This window comes from Elephantulus edwardii, unplaced genomic scaffold (genome assembly GCF_000299155.1).
Source record: "Elephantulus edwardii isolate Elephantulus edwardi_28Jun2011 unplaced genomic scaffold, EleEdw1.0 scaffold00022, whole genome shotgun sequence".
Classification (NCBI taxonomy): Eukaryota; Metazoa; Chordata; class Mammalia; order Macroscelidea; family Macroscelididae; genus Elephantulus; species Elephantulus edwardii.
Genome location: NW_006399772.1, coordinates 5,297,875 through 5,316,326, shown reverse-complemented (window position 1 = coordinate 5,316,326; position 18,452 = coordinate 5,297,875). Strand labels below are relative to the sequence as shown.

The 18,452-nt window shown below is 38.2% G+C and overlaps 1 protein-coding gene across 1 annotated transcript in view; it reads right to left on the bottom strand.

The window, feature by feature from the left end:
* Positions 1–18,452, bottom strand: part of GSAP (gamma-secretase activating protein) — a 112,288-nt gene that overhangs the window by 33,200 nt on the left and 60,636 nt on the right. The window contains exons 13-18 of the mRNA XM_006882600.1: positions 16,030–16,107; positions 13,704–13,781; positions 9,015–9,107; positions 8,673–8,890; positions 5,654–5,723; positions 4,038–4,120 (exon numbers count right to left, since the gene is read on the bottom strand). Coding sequence (XP_006882662.1) covers positions 4,038–4,120; positions 5,654–5,723; positions 8,673–8,890; positions 9,015–9,107; positions 13,704–13,781; positions 16,030–16,107 — 620 coding nt within the window. The remainder of the gene's footprint in view (positions 1–4,037; positions 4,121–5,653; positions 5,724–8,672; positions 8,891–9,014; positions 9,108–13,703; positions 13,782–16,029; positions 16,108–18,452) is intronic.

The following is an 18,452-nucleotide window of genomic DNA, read 5'->3' as shown; positions in this document are numbered from 1 at the left end:
CCCCAAATAAAAGATAGTTTTCCAAAATTGCCCTTTATTCATTGTTATTTTCAGAACCTGAGTCTCTATGTCAATTATGTATAATAGATTGTCTTCTAGGCAATATCAATTTCATTTCATAAAATCTAAAACTAACTCATTGCCATTGAGTCTGAACTAAATCATAACTGACCCTCTCCAAGTTTTCACAGGCTGCAAGTCACATGGAAGGGGATTGCCCAGCTTTCTCCCAAGGAGCACCTGATGGATTAGCCCACCTTTGGGTTGGTAGCACAACTCCCTGTCCACTAGGCCACCAGAGCTTATTCCTAAAAAGCAAATGATACATTGCAAAATGTTAAAAAGGTATTAATGTCACAATAAAAACTAGTAATTGTTCAGAATGTAAATGACCAGGTTTTATAAATATGCAATATTCCCGCAGTCATGAAGAAATAAATTTACAGAGCATTCAAGCAACTGAGTTCACTACAGAACAGTAATAATCTGTGATGATAATCTACTACTATGTGAGAGCCACAGTCTCAGAAGACATCCAGATCAACTGGTGTAACGTAGTCCATCAAGACAATGTTCAACACTGCGCTTTGGTGAGTGGTAACTGGGGTCTTTAAAGCTTGCAAACAGTCATCTAAGTTATTACTGCTCTCTTCTCATCCAGAACAAAGAAGAGGGAAGAAATCACATCTTTAAGGAAACAATGAGTCCAAAGGGTTAATGGATTGTATAAACCAAAGCCTCCACCAGACCAGAGTTCGATGGTGCCTTGTCACCACTACTGACCACTCTGATAGGTATCTCAACAAAAAGTCTTGGACAAAGCAGAAGAAAAACGCAGAACAAAATTCAGAATTCTAGAAAGACCAGAGTTATGAGCAATATGATGGAAGCCCAAAGACTGTGGCTCTTAGCCATTCTTTCAAGTCAGAACTAAACTCACTCTTGTGGAAACACCATTTACCCAAACAACAAACAGGCCTATAAAGTGAACAAGGACACCTGAGAGTAATGTTCTTCTCGACTGACCAACCACAGAGGACATAGAAGAGCAGCATTTGCCTAAAAGCAAAGCTCAGAAGGAAAGAAAGGAGAGGGGAATGGACATGTGTAACCAGGAAACCAAGAGAGGACGTGGAAAGAGCACTGTTAGCCTGAGGGGACTGTAACTAGTGTTACAATGCACAATATGTATAAATTGTTGGAGAGAAAGCTATCTTAATAAATACAAATAATAATAATAATAACCCTTTGTGTACTTCACTTATGACTACTCTGTAATAGAGGGCATTTTAAATATGCATTAAAATTTAACTACAGCTTTAGGTTAAGAGTAGCAAAATAAGTATAACAAGACTAGTTGTTTGCAAAACTTAATTCAAGATTATCTTTTGTCTCTGTGTAAGAAGACCATACTTTCTAGTTATTTACAGAAATACCCTTTTTCCATACAGAAGAGGTGTGAAATTAAGCTTTCTATTGTGGTTAAGATTTTCTTAAAGATACAACATTAAGAACACTGTAGGATTAGAGAAAGGAAAAGTAAATGATTTACATCACAACTAAAGATTTCAGAATTAAAAGAGATGTTTAAGATAAACTATTCCAACCACAAGAAGTTTAAAGCAACATGGTAAACCTTTTTAAAAAAGCACAGTAGGAGGTGGTTATAGCTGTGGGGTTTTTAATATTGTTCTTCTCATAGGACTTCCTATTGTCGCTCTGTATTTCCACAGCTTGTATACCCTACAAAGCTGTGAGAAATAGAAAGCTGGGAGTACCACACTCTCAAAAGGTCAACCTATTAACAGGATGCACTCCTCCTTCAAACAAGAACCCTGGAACAAGCGGTCCAGGCTGGCCTCTGGGTGTGGTTTTAACACAGAGCACAAAGGCGTAGGTGGAGGGGGTAAAGCTGAGATGTGCATTTCCTGACCCCACATTGTGTGACCCACACAGTTTACCACACCAGCTGCCTCTACAGTCATCATTTGTTCTCATTGTTCTTAAGAGACAAAAGCAAGGGATAAACAACAGACAAGACGGGATAAACACTACTATCCCCTTATAGTCTTACAATTGTTAATTCCCTTACAATTTGTGAAAATTCAGTAACTATGAGTAAAAGATATGAATAAAGAAAACCCTACTGTTCTATGTACCACAAATTTAGGAATTCATTTTATCTTTAGCAAGCCTCAAACATACATGATGCTTCCTTTTTGAGAACTGTATCTAGAAACAACCTAAATATAAAGCAGGAAGTGCAGTGCATTATCTTACTGTGTCTCTTTCTATGTCTAGGTTATCTAACGTTTACTTTTCCGGGTATTTTTTTTTTTATCATTTGTTTCTAATCATATCACTCTGTTGGTTAATATTACAGAAGCTCTTTAATTTTTCACTATTGCAAAACTATGGATAATACAAATCTCTGTCTCAAATTAAGTCAGTAGTTCTAACATTAAACACATGAAGAAGTGGCTGTATTTCCAAGGCAGATTTATGTAGGTTTTGGTCAAACAAAACATGATTTATTGCATAATGTTGAAGAGACAATGAATGATGTTTGACCGTAGCATTTTCTAATTAAAAAGGAGAGTCTGCACTGACAGGAAAACTAGACTTCATGAGTGTGTTTGCTTAAGATTGTTAACTTTACTGATCAGGTGTAAGGAAACTGAAATGTTTCCTTACGGGGCTGGGAAAATGAAGGTGCTGACCCGAGCAGTCAGTAAAACAGCTCAGAATAGCACCAGCGGTCCTGCTTTTCATTATTAATAAAAACCATGAAAACATAATACTAATATCTTAATCCCTATTAGCTTTAGCCATATTAGTAATATCTTAATCCAGGGAACTCTGGTAGTTTAGTGGTAAGGAGCTGTGCTAACAAACTAAAGGTACGTGGTTCAAATCCATCAGCAGCTCTGCAGGAGAAAGATGGATTGTGATTGATTTGCTGCCTCTGAAAACTCACTGGAAGGTCAGCTATGGGTTGCTTTTAACTTGATGGTACATAACAACAACAACAATAACATCCTAATCCACGCTAGGACCTAAAAATTGAGCTCTGATGGGTTGTGCTGCCAACCTCTCTGGTGGTTCAAATCGACCAGCAGCTCTAAAGGAGGAAGACGGACAATCTCCTCTCAAGCAATATATAGATAGAGAGATAGCCTTCAAAACCCTCTGCAGGGTCAGCTCTGAGTCTGTTCTGATTTGGTGGCAATGGGTTGAGTTGAGGGTAACTAAAATAAAAAAATGTTTTTAGTATTATGTTAAAATGTTATTAAGTATCTATTAAAATAGATCTATAATTTTAGCATAACACAGATTTAATTCTATCCACTAGAAGGAAAAATAACAAATTTCCTGTGCCTTCTCTTTTAAATGAAATGTTTTATATGTCTATACACCTTTGCCTGTACCTGGTGGTACACTGATTAAGCATTCAATCATTGCTAACTGATAGGTCAGTAGTTAGATCTCGTCAGAGACTCTGTAGGAGAAAGGACCTCAGGATCTGCCCTCTAGAAAGATATGCTCAAGATGAAACCCACTGTAAGACAATTTCACTTCATGTGACCCCCTTCCATGGGGTTTCTGGGCCAATAAATCTTAGACTGCTCATTTTTCTCCCACAGAGGCACTGGTAGATACAAATCTTTTTGCTAGCAGCTCAACTCCTAACCCATTATGCTACTAGTACTCCTTCCCACAAAGATCACCACCTAGGAGAATTTAGGGGGCAGTTCTGCGGTGTCCAGTGAGATTACTATGAATCAGAATTTGACTCCGGCACTCAGCACCACATCTTTGCTGTATGTAAACATACATTTGTTATGTGTAAACACACCTTAGACCAAAGGTAGAGACTACCTACCTTTTTTCTGGCATAAAATTCCAATCCATTTCCTTAGAAGTTAACACAGAAATGAAAACCTAGCCTTGGTTACTGTGACAGGAATGTGCTACATCTGACCCAAAATAGTGAATCTATTTTAACTGCAAACACAAAGTACAAAGTGTTAACTTACTGAAATCCAAGTGAGCACTGAGGAATGTGGAATCAGTTTATCTATATTACTCGTCTCCGGACATATGCTCCAATATGAAGAAGCTAAGTATATTTTTGAAAGAAAACAAAAAGAGGAAATAATTTAATAAAAATAACAATTTTAAAGAATCTATAACTGTTCAATGCTTACATTTAAAAAAATGTTTAAAAAAATATAATGTATTATCAGCTCAGAAAAAGAAATAGAATTTTTTTAAAAAGATGAGTAAGACAGCAGACCAACAAAAGTTTTCATTTCCTTATTCTTCATCCTCAAAAGAATAACCTTTATTATTTTATCTATTGACTAAGAAATCCAGGTTCTGCCTTTAATTGTGCCATTTTCACAGTGGGGATAATTTTTAAAACATTTTTTGGTGTGGTTTTCTACCCAAATGACATTACAGGTATCCCCTGCTGTCTAAATTAGAGCCTGCTGGTGAAACCTTCATAAATCACAATTGCTTAAAGCAAAGAAGTAATTACCAATTATTTATATGGAAACAATTTTGAGCATTCCCAGACCCCAAAATTAACCTACCAGATGATACCAAGTAACAAAACCTAAAGCCTCTATCATATAATAAATGTAGGATTGACATGATAAACACAGAAAAAAGTAGACATAATGTGTGTAGAGCATAGTCCCTGGGGAAGGAGCTTGGAGCCCCACTCCCACTATTTGGGATCCTAACTGCCTCTTTAACAATAGCTCCCTGCACTCATGCAATATTATTCAAAGTGGGTGACCCTGGAGAACATTATGCTGAGTGAAATATCTCAGTCACAAAGGGACAAATACTACATGGTGCCACTGTTGTAGAATGGGTCTGACATCAGGGTGGGGGTATGACAGAAAAAACTGGATAAACTACGTATATTGTATTGAAACAGATGAGGGAAAGAACAGATTAGAAGTGATATATGATTGAGTATTATGGTTAGCGCAGGAATCCAGAATTAAGGTTGCATAGAGAAGTGTACTTGGGGTGGGGGGTGAGGGGAAGGGACGTGGGAATTGTATACTAATGATTTTTTTTTTTTTTCTCTCTTCGGAGGGGGAAGAGAGCTGGTGGGGAGGGGTGGACAGGGAGAAAATTGAGGCAATGAATGAATGGAAATCCAAAACCTCTGTAAAAACAAAACAAAAAAACAATAGCTCCCTGCAAAACAAACCCTGAAAGCTCATTTCACCTTTTCCATATAAGTGAAAATCTCTTTGGATTTTGGAAACGGTTAGTGAAAACAGGTACAAAGGTAGAGCTTTCCAAAAAGCAAGTTAATGTGAACTTTCAAAAAGCAGGAGATTCTTATAAACTATATAGAACCGACCAAGAAACAGAAAACTGGGCTAAGAAAGGTGTATCTTATTAGTGGAAAAAAAATTAACTAATAAGGATCACATCTCATCAGTCTGAACAGTTGCTGCTACTCACAAAACCACAAGAGTAAGAAATTTAATTAGCTGCTAACTGCTGCAGAGTTTTAAAAAAAGTCGTTTCTAAACAACATTTTGACAGATTGAGGCATTATCAACCTTTCCTCACGCAAAGGGGTCAAGCACGCAGCCTAACAGGCAATGTCAGCAACACCTACCAATTAGAAATTCCTGAATAAGGTCAAATGAATGGCAGGCAGAGATGTTCTCAGAAATCCACTGAATAATCTTTTGAAAAATAAAAGAAGACAGGACTCTGTTGGTATGCAGATCTCCACACCATCCTCCCCAGCCTCGCTCGCCTCCCAACACCAAAGTACAAATATATAACACTATTTTCCAAATTTTTGTCTATTTTGGAATGACCTAAGAAGGCACTCACCTCAGCATTATTTTCAAGATAATGAAAGATTATATTGGTAAAATAGTATTGTAATGAGGTCTCTTTTACATATTTTTTTAAAAAGAAATGCACTTGGTTAGGATCCAAATCCCACTGTTTGCTTGTTTCAGTAGGTCAGGTCGTGTCATGGGATACACCAGTGAGTGAAAACTGTAGGATACAGGTGAACACAAAAGCCAAACCAGTAGTAACCTTGTGGATGCAGGTGGCCAAGGGTGTGAATTCCAGTTTATCTGTCGGTGTGGATGAACAATGTCATACCAGGGGCTATCAAATCAACACTGATGCAGCAACACTATAAGAAACAGGACCATCTTCTGGGGCCTCCTGATTTGTAATCTTCACTGCAGCAGATCACTAGGTCTCATCTCCCTGGTCTCCAGATCTAGGTCTTATCACCCTTGAAGTAGCTGTTGTGGATACTATCAAGTCAGAACTGACTCCCATGGGTTTTTAGAAGCCGTAAATTCACACAAGGGAGACTGCCTATCTTTCTCCCTTGAAGAAGCTGGTGGATTCAAAATGCATACCTTTGTGTTGGTATTGTAATTCGTGTAATTCTTTACCACTAAGCCACCAGGTTGGATGCAGGAATAGTATCCACTTCCTAAACAACATGCCTCTGGAAACTCTATGAACTTTGATAAATGTCGATAGTTATAGAAAGGTTTGAGACGTTTTGTTCATGGGGTCACTATGAGTCGTGCTTGACTTGAAGACAATCAACAACAAGAAGCCGCCAGAGCTCCCTCGTAAAATAGCTAGTTGGTTTGAACATCCAACCTTCTGGTTAGCAGTCAGTCACCTGATAACCATTGTGCTACCAAGGCTTGCTTAAAAGAAAAATAATCTTTGTTCTATCAACAACTCATTCAATCAAACCTGCTAGAAGAGTGAAATGCTCAGTTCCTCACACAGGTGTACTGACTCAGACCCTCGCATTTCTGCTTCTTCCAGTAAACTTTTCTATTCCCAAATATATTTATGCCTGTATGGATTGTCACAGGTAAATTTAATAAGATGTAACTATAAGTTAAAAAGAGCTCTGGTGGCCTAGTGGTAAGGAACTGCACTGCCAACCCAAAGGCACCTGATTCGAAGCTCTACAGGAGAAAGATGGGCAAACTCCTGTCCGATTTACTGCCTCTGAAAAATCTGCTGGTGACTTAGGTATAAGTAGATTTGGCTCTGAAGCACATAACAACAATAAATTAAAAATAGGTGCAAAAGGCTACTTAGAAGTCAATAAAGTTTAAACTGGACATTTTGGGAAGACTCAATAGAAGCATGTCTCTTAAGAAAAAACCAACCAAAAAACCACAAAAACAACCTAAAAGACAAGTGAGACAACTAAAGAACAACTAGGAAAAATGTCAAGAGTATTTTACAGATTGCACTGGAAGGATAGTTTACTCTTCTTTATTGGTGTTCTCTGTAAAAACAAGAATTAAGACTTTTAAGAGGAACCCAGAGATAACCCATTGCTACTTGTTTTATGAAAGAAAAACAAACCTGCTAATGCACACACACACACACACACACACACACACACACACACAAAGAGCTTTCACCTACATCAAATGTGCATTTTTGTGTTCTGGGTTAAGATTAAATGTTTAAGGCATTCGTTTGCTTTTGCAAGTAAGTGTGATGAGAGGGCTTCTCTGATTTCACAGTGCTACTGTAAAATCTAAAGTCAGTATTCCAAATAATTTATAAACCATACTGTGTAACATAAACGCAAGTTATTGTTACTAATTTGAGTAATAAATGTTTGCCCCCACATTTCAGCCCTTGTGATGATTTACAATGAAGGCAGACCAGGGGAGACAAAGTAGATCTGAGAAAGTCATTATTTGTGGAGTAAAATTTTGGAATACTACTGACTTGGTTAAATATTTATTCATAGTACAGAAAAGAGCATTCAAATGGATAGACATGCCCTTAGTTTGCTCTCTGGTAAGAAGCCACATAAAAGAAAAAGAACTTATTTTCAGTTGGGACAGAGGACATAAAGCTCAGATGTAATTAAATAAAAGGGAACTCTGGTGGCCTAGTGGTAAGAAACTGCACTGCAATCTTGAAGGCACATGGTTTGAATCTACCAGCTGCTCCTCAGGAGAAGGATGGGCAATCTCCTCCCATGTGATTAACTGCCTCTGAAAATCTTCTGGAGGGTCAGCCATGAGTTGGTTTTGACTCAACGGGGGAAACAACAACAAAATAAAGGTAATTTCTGTTGTTTTTTCAAGGTAAGTGCATAGTTGTTAACTGAAAGATCAACAGTTGGAACCCATTAGATGCTTCAAGGGAGATAGATAAGGCCCTCTGCTTCCATAAAGATTACAGTCTTGGAAACTCTATCCAGCAGTTCAAATCATCTTGTAAAGTTTTGGTGAATTAGAATCTACTTGATGACAATAGGATTTGTTGTGGGTTTGTTTTTTTTTCTTTCCTACAAGATCAGGCCGATCCTTGGGAAAAGACATCATGTTTGATAAGGAACAGAGAGCCAGAAAGAGAGAGGATCCTTAATAAGATGGATTGACACAGTGACTGAGGACAGTGAGGAAAGGGAAGGGTACAAATCTGCTTCTCACAGGGTTGCTGTGGGTCACGGTCGACTCAACGGCACCTAACAACAATAACAGGTTCCCTATGAGTTGTGGTTGACTTGACAGCAATAGGTTTGGCTTTTTTTTTTTGTTTTCCAACCACTAAAAGAAACTCGATGTTCTGTTATTTGTCAGATTCTAAACCTTAGCCCTTCTCACCTGGGCCTCCAGGAACTGTGAGTCTCTGCCCCAGGACAGCATGCAGTGCAGTGCTCCCATCTTCTCACAGTCCAGGGGGGCGTTCCACAGGAGCTGCAGCAGGCACGGCTGGCTGAGGAGTGCTCGGTAGAGCTTTCCAGAATGCCAGTCCAGTACCAGAGACCCTGACAGGGACTGTAAAGGGCCAGGAGGTAGGAGAGCAATCACTTCACTTTTTCCTGGCCCCAAATCAAACAAACAGAAAAATCAACAACTCCATCCAAATAAATCTCAATCTAAATATCAAAACAAACAAAAACAGATCACGTCTATGGAGAAAGAAAAAAAAGATTACCACCGTACCTGTCAGAAACAGACTGTGGCAGATCAAGTCCGGGTGTTGAATGTTAAGTAGATGAAAGAAATAGCCAGGTAAGTAAACAGCCACATAATAGTCTGTAGAAGAGAAGGATGTAAATTATCTGCACATGGGAAGAACTCTTCAGGTACAAGTAAAGCTAGAACCGCACAATGTTCTCTTCAAACCTCTCAAAACATAACACAAATTTTTATCAATGCAATCACAAGCCGTCTGCCATTCAGAAGCTTCATAAACCAACCAACATCTTTGGGTTTTATTTCAATTCTTATTAGCCAGGTGTCATTTGTTTCCATCTATTTTTTTTTAATTTTTGGCTAATTTTTTTTCTAGGTACATAGCTATAATTTTTAATGTATTGTTAAGTGACTTTTGAGTCTGAATCTAAAACATCTCGGAGAGCAAACTAGAAGAAAAACCATCAAGGAACCTGAATTATTCCTTCACTTAATAGGCTGCAGATAGCTCCTCGTTTCTACCAGCCTGAAAGAGGTCGAAGACAAAGTTTCCCATATTCAGGCATCTTCTTCATCATTCTGTTGAGAAAAGTTTACATTGGCATTCATCAGAACAGTCCTCCCCAGGCTTTCTGACACTTCCTGAAGTGCTAATTTATTTGCTTGCATAGCAAACTGCCTAGAATTCACACCTCTATGCTTTTTGCACTATATAATTTTGTACCCACAGAAAATTTGTACCCAGATTGAGACAAGGTGTAAAAATAAATTCCTGGAGAATGAGAAGGTGCAAGTAGTCCTCGCTCAAAATTCTTCTAGGATTTTAGCAAAACAGAGAAATTCATACAGCAGTAATGAATTTTACAGAGATTCTAACTGAGCCAACTTCTTCTGGACACAAAGAAACACAACAGCCTAAACATTTACAAAAGAAGGCATTCTGGGAAGAGGAAGAGAGGGTGGAAGTGAAGCTCAGTTGACGTAATGGTGTCCATTCAAACTACTGTGGATTAAGGGATGTTAAAGTGCTCAGGCACACTTATGTGGAAAAAAGACAATGAATGATACAATACAGCATAGTGTAAAGGGTTTCACAATCAAAAGTCCTAGGTTAATACCTAGTTCTACCACCGAACCAGTTAACTATGGTGGTACTGTGTCACTGGGGAAGGGGCCATGTGGATATCTGAGGGTGGTGTTTGGGATTATTACAATCATTGGAGTTTGAGGGGACGGGAGGATATGGAGGCTTGATGGCCTGTGGTGAGGTGAGCTCCAGAGATGTTGGAATCCCTTTGTTGTGTAAGGCAATATAAAGAGTTTTTCTCTCACCAAAAATGTCAATCATGCCCACAGCAGACTTAAATAATAAACCAAAACCAAAACCCTCCATTGTTATTAAGCCCATTTGACTCTTAGCTGCTTCCTTTAGTATAAATCACATAAATACTCCACAGAGTATAAATCTTAGAAAATCAAATTGCCACACCCTTTTCTTGTGGACCCAACTGCCAAGCTTTCAACTAGCAGCCAAATGTGGTAACCACTGTCCACAAGGGCTCTCTGAGATTAATAATACTCACTGCCCTCAAGAGAGTTCCAGTAAATGGTGACCCTTCATGGTCTCTCTCAGGCTGTAAAATCTTTCTCCCAGGGACTTCCTGGTGGATTTGAACTGCCAAATGTTCAGTTAGCAACTCAACACAGAACACATTTACACCCTCAAGGCTTCTTAGACTTAAGAAGTCTAATGAAGTTTAATAAAGTCCCCCAAACATCTACACCTTCGTCTCTGGAACCCGAAAACATGTCAGTTTTTGTCACAAAATAAGTTGTGCAAATGCGAAGATTATCCTGAATTGTCCAGGTATGTGCTTGGAAGAGGAGGTAAGAGGAAGATTTAATTATCGAAGAGGAGAAGGCCTTCTTCCTTGGAGCTTCTAGAAGGAACTAGTTCTGCTCACATCTTAATTGCAGCTCCTCAAGGCTCACTGAAGACTTCTAACCTCTAGAACTAGGAGAATATGTTTTTAGTAAGTGCTAAATTTGTAGCAATTGTGTGACAGTAATAGGAAACTAATGTTCCTGTTAAGGGATACTTAAAGAAGATTATGCACATTTCTCACCCTTTCTGAACCTCAGTTTCAGGATCTGTAAAATGGGAACATCAGTGAGTAGAACTATTGTAAGGATGAAGATAGCTTAAAATATATCATATACAGTAATTAATAAGCAAATGGTAGCTTTTGCTTTATAAATGTATTTACAATATAGAAAAGTTTCGGATTCATGGATAATTTCTGACAACTCTATTAATATTTTTCAATCAATCTAATGTGGAAACTGCATATAATTAATAACAAGATATATACCAAGAATTAAAAAAGCAATAGTGTTGTCATAAAAATGACTCTAAAATGGTTTTAAACTTGAGTATAATTTTTTCGTATCCTATAAAATATGCCTAAGAAGGAGAGGCGACTTCTTTAAGCTGGCCTATTTTTATGAATCTCTCTACCCTCTCAAGACCACAGATTAAATCATGTCAAACTTCTCAACAGTACATTCCCATGGGGTTTTAAAAAAAGGAAGGAGAATTTTGCCCTCATAAAATGCTAAGTTTTTTTAGTGGAAAGTTTCCCACATCACCCTTGTGATGAGATGCTGATACAGCACTGCTGATAAGAATCAATTCCCAGACCCAGGAAAGTTTATATTTTTCTCTCTTATCACAGGAAACAGTGGGAGCAGGTCTCTCCGAGGACATTTCCCACCGGCTCAAGACCAGGTTAAAATCTGTCACATCCTGGTCTACTTAGTATGAAATGTCTAACTTCATCAATCCATCCTTTCATCACAGCCAACTCAGCCCTAACTCGTTGTAAACCTTTAGGACAGTTGCCTCATTGGGTTTCCAAGGTTATAATCTTTATAGGGAAGCTGACGGCCACATCTTTCTCCTGCAGAGCAGCTTGTGGGTTCGAACCACAAACCTTTGACTTAGCAGCCAAGCATTTAATCATTATGCCACTAGGGCTCCTTACTTCACCAACAGACAAAAAAACTAAATGCAAAGCCACTGCTGTCAAGTCAATTCTGATTCATAGTGACCCTCTAATGGGTTTCCAAAGCTGTAAGTAAATCATCCATCCTTCTTCCTGTGGGACTATAGGTGGTTTCAAACTGCTGGAGACCCACAGCCTTTTGGCTAACATCAAAACACTCTACAGACTACTACCAGCTCTACTTACTATCTAGCTCATTAATATTGTTGTTGACTGCCTTCAAGTCGAGCACGACTCGTAGCAACCCTATGAACAAAAGGCCTGAAGCCTTTCTATAACTATTGACATTTATCAAAGTTTATAGAGTTTCTCGAAGCATGTTGTTTAGGAAGTAGATGCCACCCTTGCTCCCAATAGCTCATCAATAGCACTGTTCAAAATAAAAATCTTTCCATGAACTTTTTCTATCATTTGCGTTCTTATTTTGCCCAGTTCTCTCTACTGCCCCTTCCTAAAGCTGTCAGAGGCACTCTGGTGATATAACATGTAAGATGTTGGGTAGCCAACTAAGGAAAGAGTTCAGCACTTCAAATGCACAGGATTTCTCCTCAGAAGAAGAAACCAAGTGGAAGATCACCACAAGTCAGAGTCGACTTAACAGCTGTGAGTTTGGTCTTGGTTTTGAATCTTGTACAGTAGATGGACTAGAAACAAAGATAGAGGAAACTGTCTGCGAATAATATATTCAATATTTGAAGATTTCCTTCTTTAACTACTGTGATAGCACTATACATACTTCCATACACAGTAAGTAAAGCTCTGTTGGTCATATGTTAACTTGTGTGTATGCCCCACATACCAGTTTGATAAGAGGAGAAGCTTTTAGCATGGAGGTACGATAAATCCCACTTTTGTTTTCTTCTTTACAGCCTCCATTAATATGTTCAGGCTCCTTTTTACCATACTCACTCAGTGAAAAACCATGCCCTCAAGCTAATCTCTTGGTCATCTGAGTAATTAGCAAAAAAAGAGTAGGCAATTTCCCAAAGCTTCTCTTTCTCTCTTGAATTAAGGGACAACACAATGTATTATTTCTCATACACTTCGGGGGAACATCTCATCACTGTCCTCCTTTTCCCACTAACAAATGGCTTTCTAGGACGACTTCCAAACATATAGGGAGCTCTGGTGGCTGTCTGGTAAGGAGTTGTGCTGTCAATTCAAAGGCACCTGGTTCTGATCCACCACCTGCTGCTCTGACGGAGAAAGCCGGGCACTCATCCTGTGCCGCTTACTGCCTCTGAAAACCTGGAGGAGAGGCATCTATGAATCGGTTCTGACTCGATGGTACATAACAACAACAACACCAAAATTACAAGTAAGTTCACCTCCAGAGCCATAATATGCTTATTTTAAATCCTAAAATTTGTAGCCATTTGTGCAGTAGCCAAAGGAAAGTAATGTTTTTTTCTAGGTTCTCTGAAAAAGGAAGATGGATCATCTTGAAAGGCTAATGGAAGAAGTCCTTCTTTCCAAGCAAATCACCTCCCATGAAGCTTAAAAATGGTCACTGTTTGTCATCGCAAACCAAATCCATAAAGGCATAATAACACAGGGTGCATCGAGAAGATGTGAGATACAGATTCCCGAGACAAGCATGCGCGGGAAGGAACAAATGGAGTGAAGAGATGCAGATCTCACCATTACCCACCCAGGTTGAGAAAAGTAATGCTCTTTGTCCTGTGTGGGTCAGCATTGTCAAAGGCAGTCGTGAAGGTTTTGCTGTACCCTGCAGAAAGAGTACAGATGCAAAAGAAGGTATTAAGAAAAAAAACAACAGTACACTTCCACCCAGGGTAATGATTCAGTAACACTCTCTCAATACTTCCTAACTGTGAAATTGATAGAGCATGCATCTTCTAGTTTCTAGATTTCATGGTTCCCCATTAATCTCCAAGATCCGGCACTGAGGGTTGATCATCTTGTGTGGTCACAACCCCACAGTAGTTTTGAGCTCATTTATAATCTCAAGAGCTGGGCTGTAGAGGGAAGGCCGGATCTGAAGAAATGTACTTAGACATTCAAGAGGCAGAGGCCAGGTGACCCATTAGCCCTTAGGTCTCAGGATTAATTGCCACACACTTGTTGGCATTAAGACCCTCTGAGATTTCTCTCAAGTCACTCACAAATGCCATTTTTAGTTAGAAAGTAACTATTAGATTAGTGACTACACTAAGCTCTTTGGCCTTCATACTTGGCTGTTGTAATTCTGAATCTCCAGGAAAGTTTTATTTACTTATTTTAATCTTTATATTTATCATCAGAAAAATGTGTGAAAGCTTTCTGTAAAATCTTAAACTTTAAAATCGTGTGTATCTGTCTAGTGCTCAAACTATTTTTGGTTTCTCTGTTACTGAGAAAATTTTAAAACTCTTTTACGTAGATCTAACTTACTAAGTTAACAGTAGAGATTCATGCAGAATAGTGAATTTGAGTACAATCTGGAATGCTATTTTTTTAAATATACCCATTCCTCACTTATTACTATGGTTAGATTTTAGAGAAAAGGCCATTATGCAAAAAGTAGCATTTTGCAAAAGTGGAAGATTACCACATCGGACCATAAGAATGCAAGATTTATTCTATCATCACCTAACTGCCAGATTTTCTCTTTACATAATGACCAAAGTACATCTAAGGCTTCAAAATGGTTCATTCTCGTTTCACCTCTAACTGAAAATTGGCATTTTAACATAACAAGATTCTCAGGTGAAGTGTATAAACATTTATGCTAACATATGTTATTAATCTATTCTTACTCAATGGTACATAACAACTACTATATGTAGCTAAATATTTATTATACTTCATTATATACTTTATTATACAGGCGTGGCATCCACTTCCAAAAAAAGCTTACCTTCGGAAACTATGAACTTGGGGAAAAGATGCAAGTTTTATGTTTAAGACTTTCATTTGTAGGTTCGCTATGGACCATCTATGACTCTATAGCACTTAACAACAACAACGTTTCATAAAAAAATAAATATATGTTTATAATATATAGATTACACAGCATTTCTTTTATACATAATACATATTTTTGCATAATAATCACCTGGGGATCTTAAAGAATTGACTAGAGATCTTGTGAAAATGTAGTCGCAGTTCAAAGCCCTGATTAAATCATTACATATGTGTCAAGCCACTGAGAAAGATGGCCCAGTCAGGTAACACATAACCTTAACCATGACATCCAGCATTAGTCTGGCCTTGAACCTCAGTGTTTATTACTGCCTGATACACATTGTTAATGTGTAAAATAGTCAGTAGATTGTTTTTTACCTTTGCCATAAATGCAAAGTGTTAGATAATGAGATAGAAGATAAGTGAAGAGTAGATGTAGTGACCAAAACCTGTCTTTTCCAAAATTTAACTTATAATACATATCACAGAAATACTAATTTTAAGGAGTTAAACAAAGTAAACAGTCTTTGGCACTGATTCTGATTAAAACTAGTAACTCTGGAGCTGGAGTCAATCACAAAACTGGAAAAGACTGAGCCTTTTAATTCTTCCCCCAGACTGACTGTCAACATTTCAGTTTCTCAGACCCCAGATGTGTGAAATAGAGTAAACACATGCCGAGACCATGGAGGCTTCTTAACGAAAACCCTAGATAACTTAGTGAAATCTATAGAGACTTTCCAATTGGTAATAATATTTTCTACAGTATAATAAAATAATATTAATGCTATAACATTGTGCAAATAAGTCCATTAGGTCTGGTCCTCAGGCCTAGAAAAAGTAAACCAGAATTTTTAAAAAGTAATCCATAAAATACTTTAGCTCACTTAATAGTCACCATTATTGAATTTTTTAGCAAACGTCTATACTTACCTATAGAATTCTGAGGCATGGAATAAACTGATAAAATTGGTTCAAAGAAACAAGGCTTCAAAATTAAGTAACAAAATTTGCAAAAATTTGAAGAGCTGATTATATATAAGGAAGACACAGAAACAAATGAAAAGTACCTTTGTGAAAATAAAACACTGTGTATGTGATTCGCTCCCAAGAGTCCAATTTTGGGCTGTAGCACACAACTAGGCTTCCTAGAAGTAAGAGGGTATTTAGCACAGCTTAACAGAATGTATTGGGAGAACAATTTTTACTCAAATTTACTTCTATTTTTTTAGACATTGTCCCTAATCTTAGCTCATAGATTGCTCCCAAATTTTAGACATGTTCTATTAATAAGTTGTTAAGAAATTTCACTTCAGTCATTATTCAGCACACTTTGTAGACACTTTGTAAACAAGGGACTTTGGTAGGCTATTGAAAGATGGGAAAATCCTACGAGATCCTAAAAGTCTGGAAAAATGTCTAGGCCTTCTTGAGGTTCTCTGACACCCTACCAAACCCTCATATGTCATTACCAATAGATATGGACCCCAGCTTATTAAAATCACATCACTTTTCACAGAACATTTCTAGTCCTCTTGTTTATCTAGAGACAAACTGTGATTGGCCATCCGTGGCCATAAGAACAACAATCTCCATCCCCTTTCCTATTCAGGTCACTGATGATCTCAGACAATGGTCCAAGGACAGTTTCCAGCATTGGGTGGCCTTTTTAAGTGAGCCCTGACCCCCAAAATCACTGACCCCCATCAATCCAGCCCACCACCTCAGCCTTCACGCAACAAAGCTGTACATTATTTCCAGACACTGCTGAGAGCATCATGTTTAACCCCATGCATAGATTCTATATGATAAACCAAAATAGAAGATTCTAAGATAGAAAGGAACTTGACAGGGTGTCAGTTTCTGGAAATCCGTTTTCTAATTATAGAGTTAATATTAACTCTCATTCTTTTCATGGGAAGCAGGAGTGGCATCTACTTGCTAAGCAACATGCCTCTGAAAACTCTGAGAACTTTGAGAAACTACGATAGAGAGGCTTTAGTTCTTTTGTTCATAGGGTTGCTATGATCAGTGCTTGACTCAAAGGCAATCAACAACAACACAACAACATGCCTTTCAAGTCAGAATCAATTCAGAGATGCCCCTCAAGCAGCTTTCCAGAGGAGACTGCCCATCTTTTAAATGCAAAGCAACTGGTGGATTCAAACTGTCAGAGAGGCACCACCTTTGGATTAGCACAGCAGCTCCCTAGGGGTTACCCCATCATCACTTTACTTTCATAGCCTGAGTCTTTATTATATTCCAGATCTTGGTGGGTTTAAAAAAAAAATACAACTGTTGCTTTTGCCCACAATCCTTCGCCCTCTTCCTTTCCAGCCTGGTCCCGGCACTATGGCCTCCACAAAGAAGGGTGGTGAGAAGAAAGGTAGTTCTGTCATCAACAAAGGGGTGACCAGAGAGCACACCATCAACATTCACAAGCACATCCATGGGGCAAGATAAAAGAAGCATGCTCCTCGGGTACTCAAGGAGATCGGGAAATTTCCCAAAGAGGAGATGGGAACAACAGATGTTCACACTGACATCAGCTTAACAAAGCCATCTGAGCCAAAGGAATAAGGAATGTCCCATACAGCAGCCATGCACGCTCGTCCAGAAAACAAAATGACAATGAAGGGTCCCCAAACAAGCTGTACACACTGGTTACCTATGTACCTGTCACTACCTTCAAAAATCTACAGACCATCAATGTGGATGAAAACTAATAGCTGACTATAAAATAAAACTGCAAAAAAAATTTTAAACCCCCCAACTGTTTTCCCCTAAAAAAGCAACTTAAGTGTATTTATAAGAACACATTATTGATTACTGATTTTATTCATTCATTTAAAATCACTCTTATAATCTTTTTTATTGTAATACAAAAGCCACCCCCCACCTCCACACATGTACCATTTAGACTACTTTTTAAGTAAACATCTTACCAGTGAAAAACTATTGGTTTATTTGGTCTATCAAGTTCTAAGAATTCTGATTCCTATATCTATTCAGGATTCTCCCAAGATTGTAAGAGTTATTTTAAATGAATGAATAAAATCAATTAGCTCAATAATAAATAACTTAATACTTGATAAACAAAACTCAAAGGCCACAGTGGCCCAACTGGTAATAGACTAGAGTTAGAAACAGCAATGGACAGTTATGGTTAGCTTTTTCCACTTATGAGTGTAACACACAGAAATATTTATGTTGTTATGTGTCCTTGAGTCAAAACTGACTCATAGCGGACCCTAAAATAGGTGTCCAGGAACAGTAAATTGCATGAGAGGAATGCCTGTTTTTCTCCTGAGACACAGCTGCTGGATTTGAAGAACAGGCCTTTTGGTTGGCAGCACAATTTTCTAACACTGAGCTACCAAGGGCTGTCTTTTCACTGAGAAGCCAGTAGATTCAAACCATGTGCCTTTAGGTTGGCAATGCAGCTTCTTACCACTAGACCATGAAAGCTTATAGGTAAGAGCATAAGCATGGG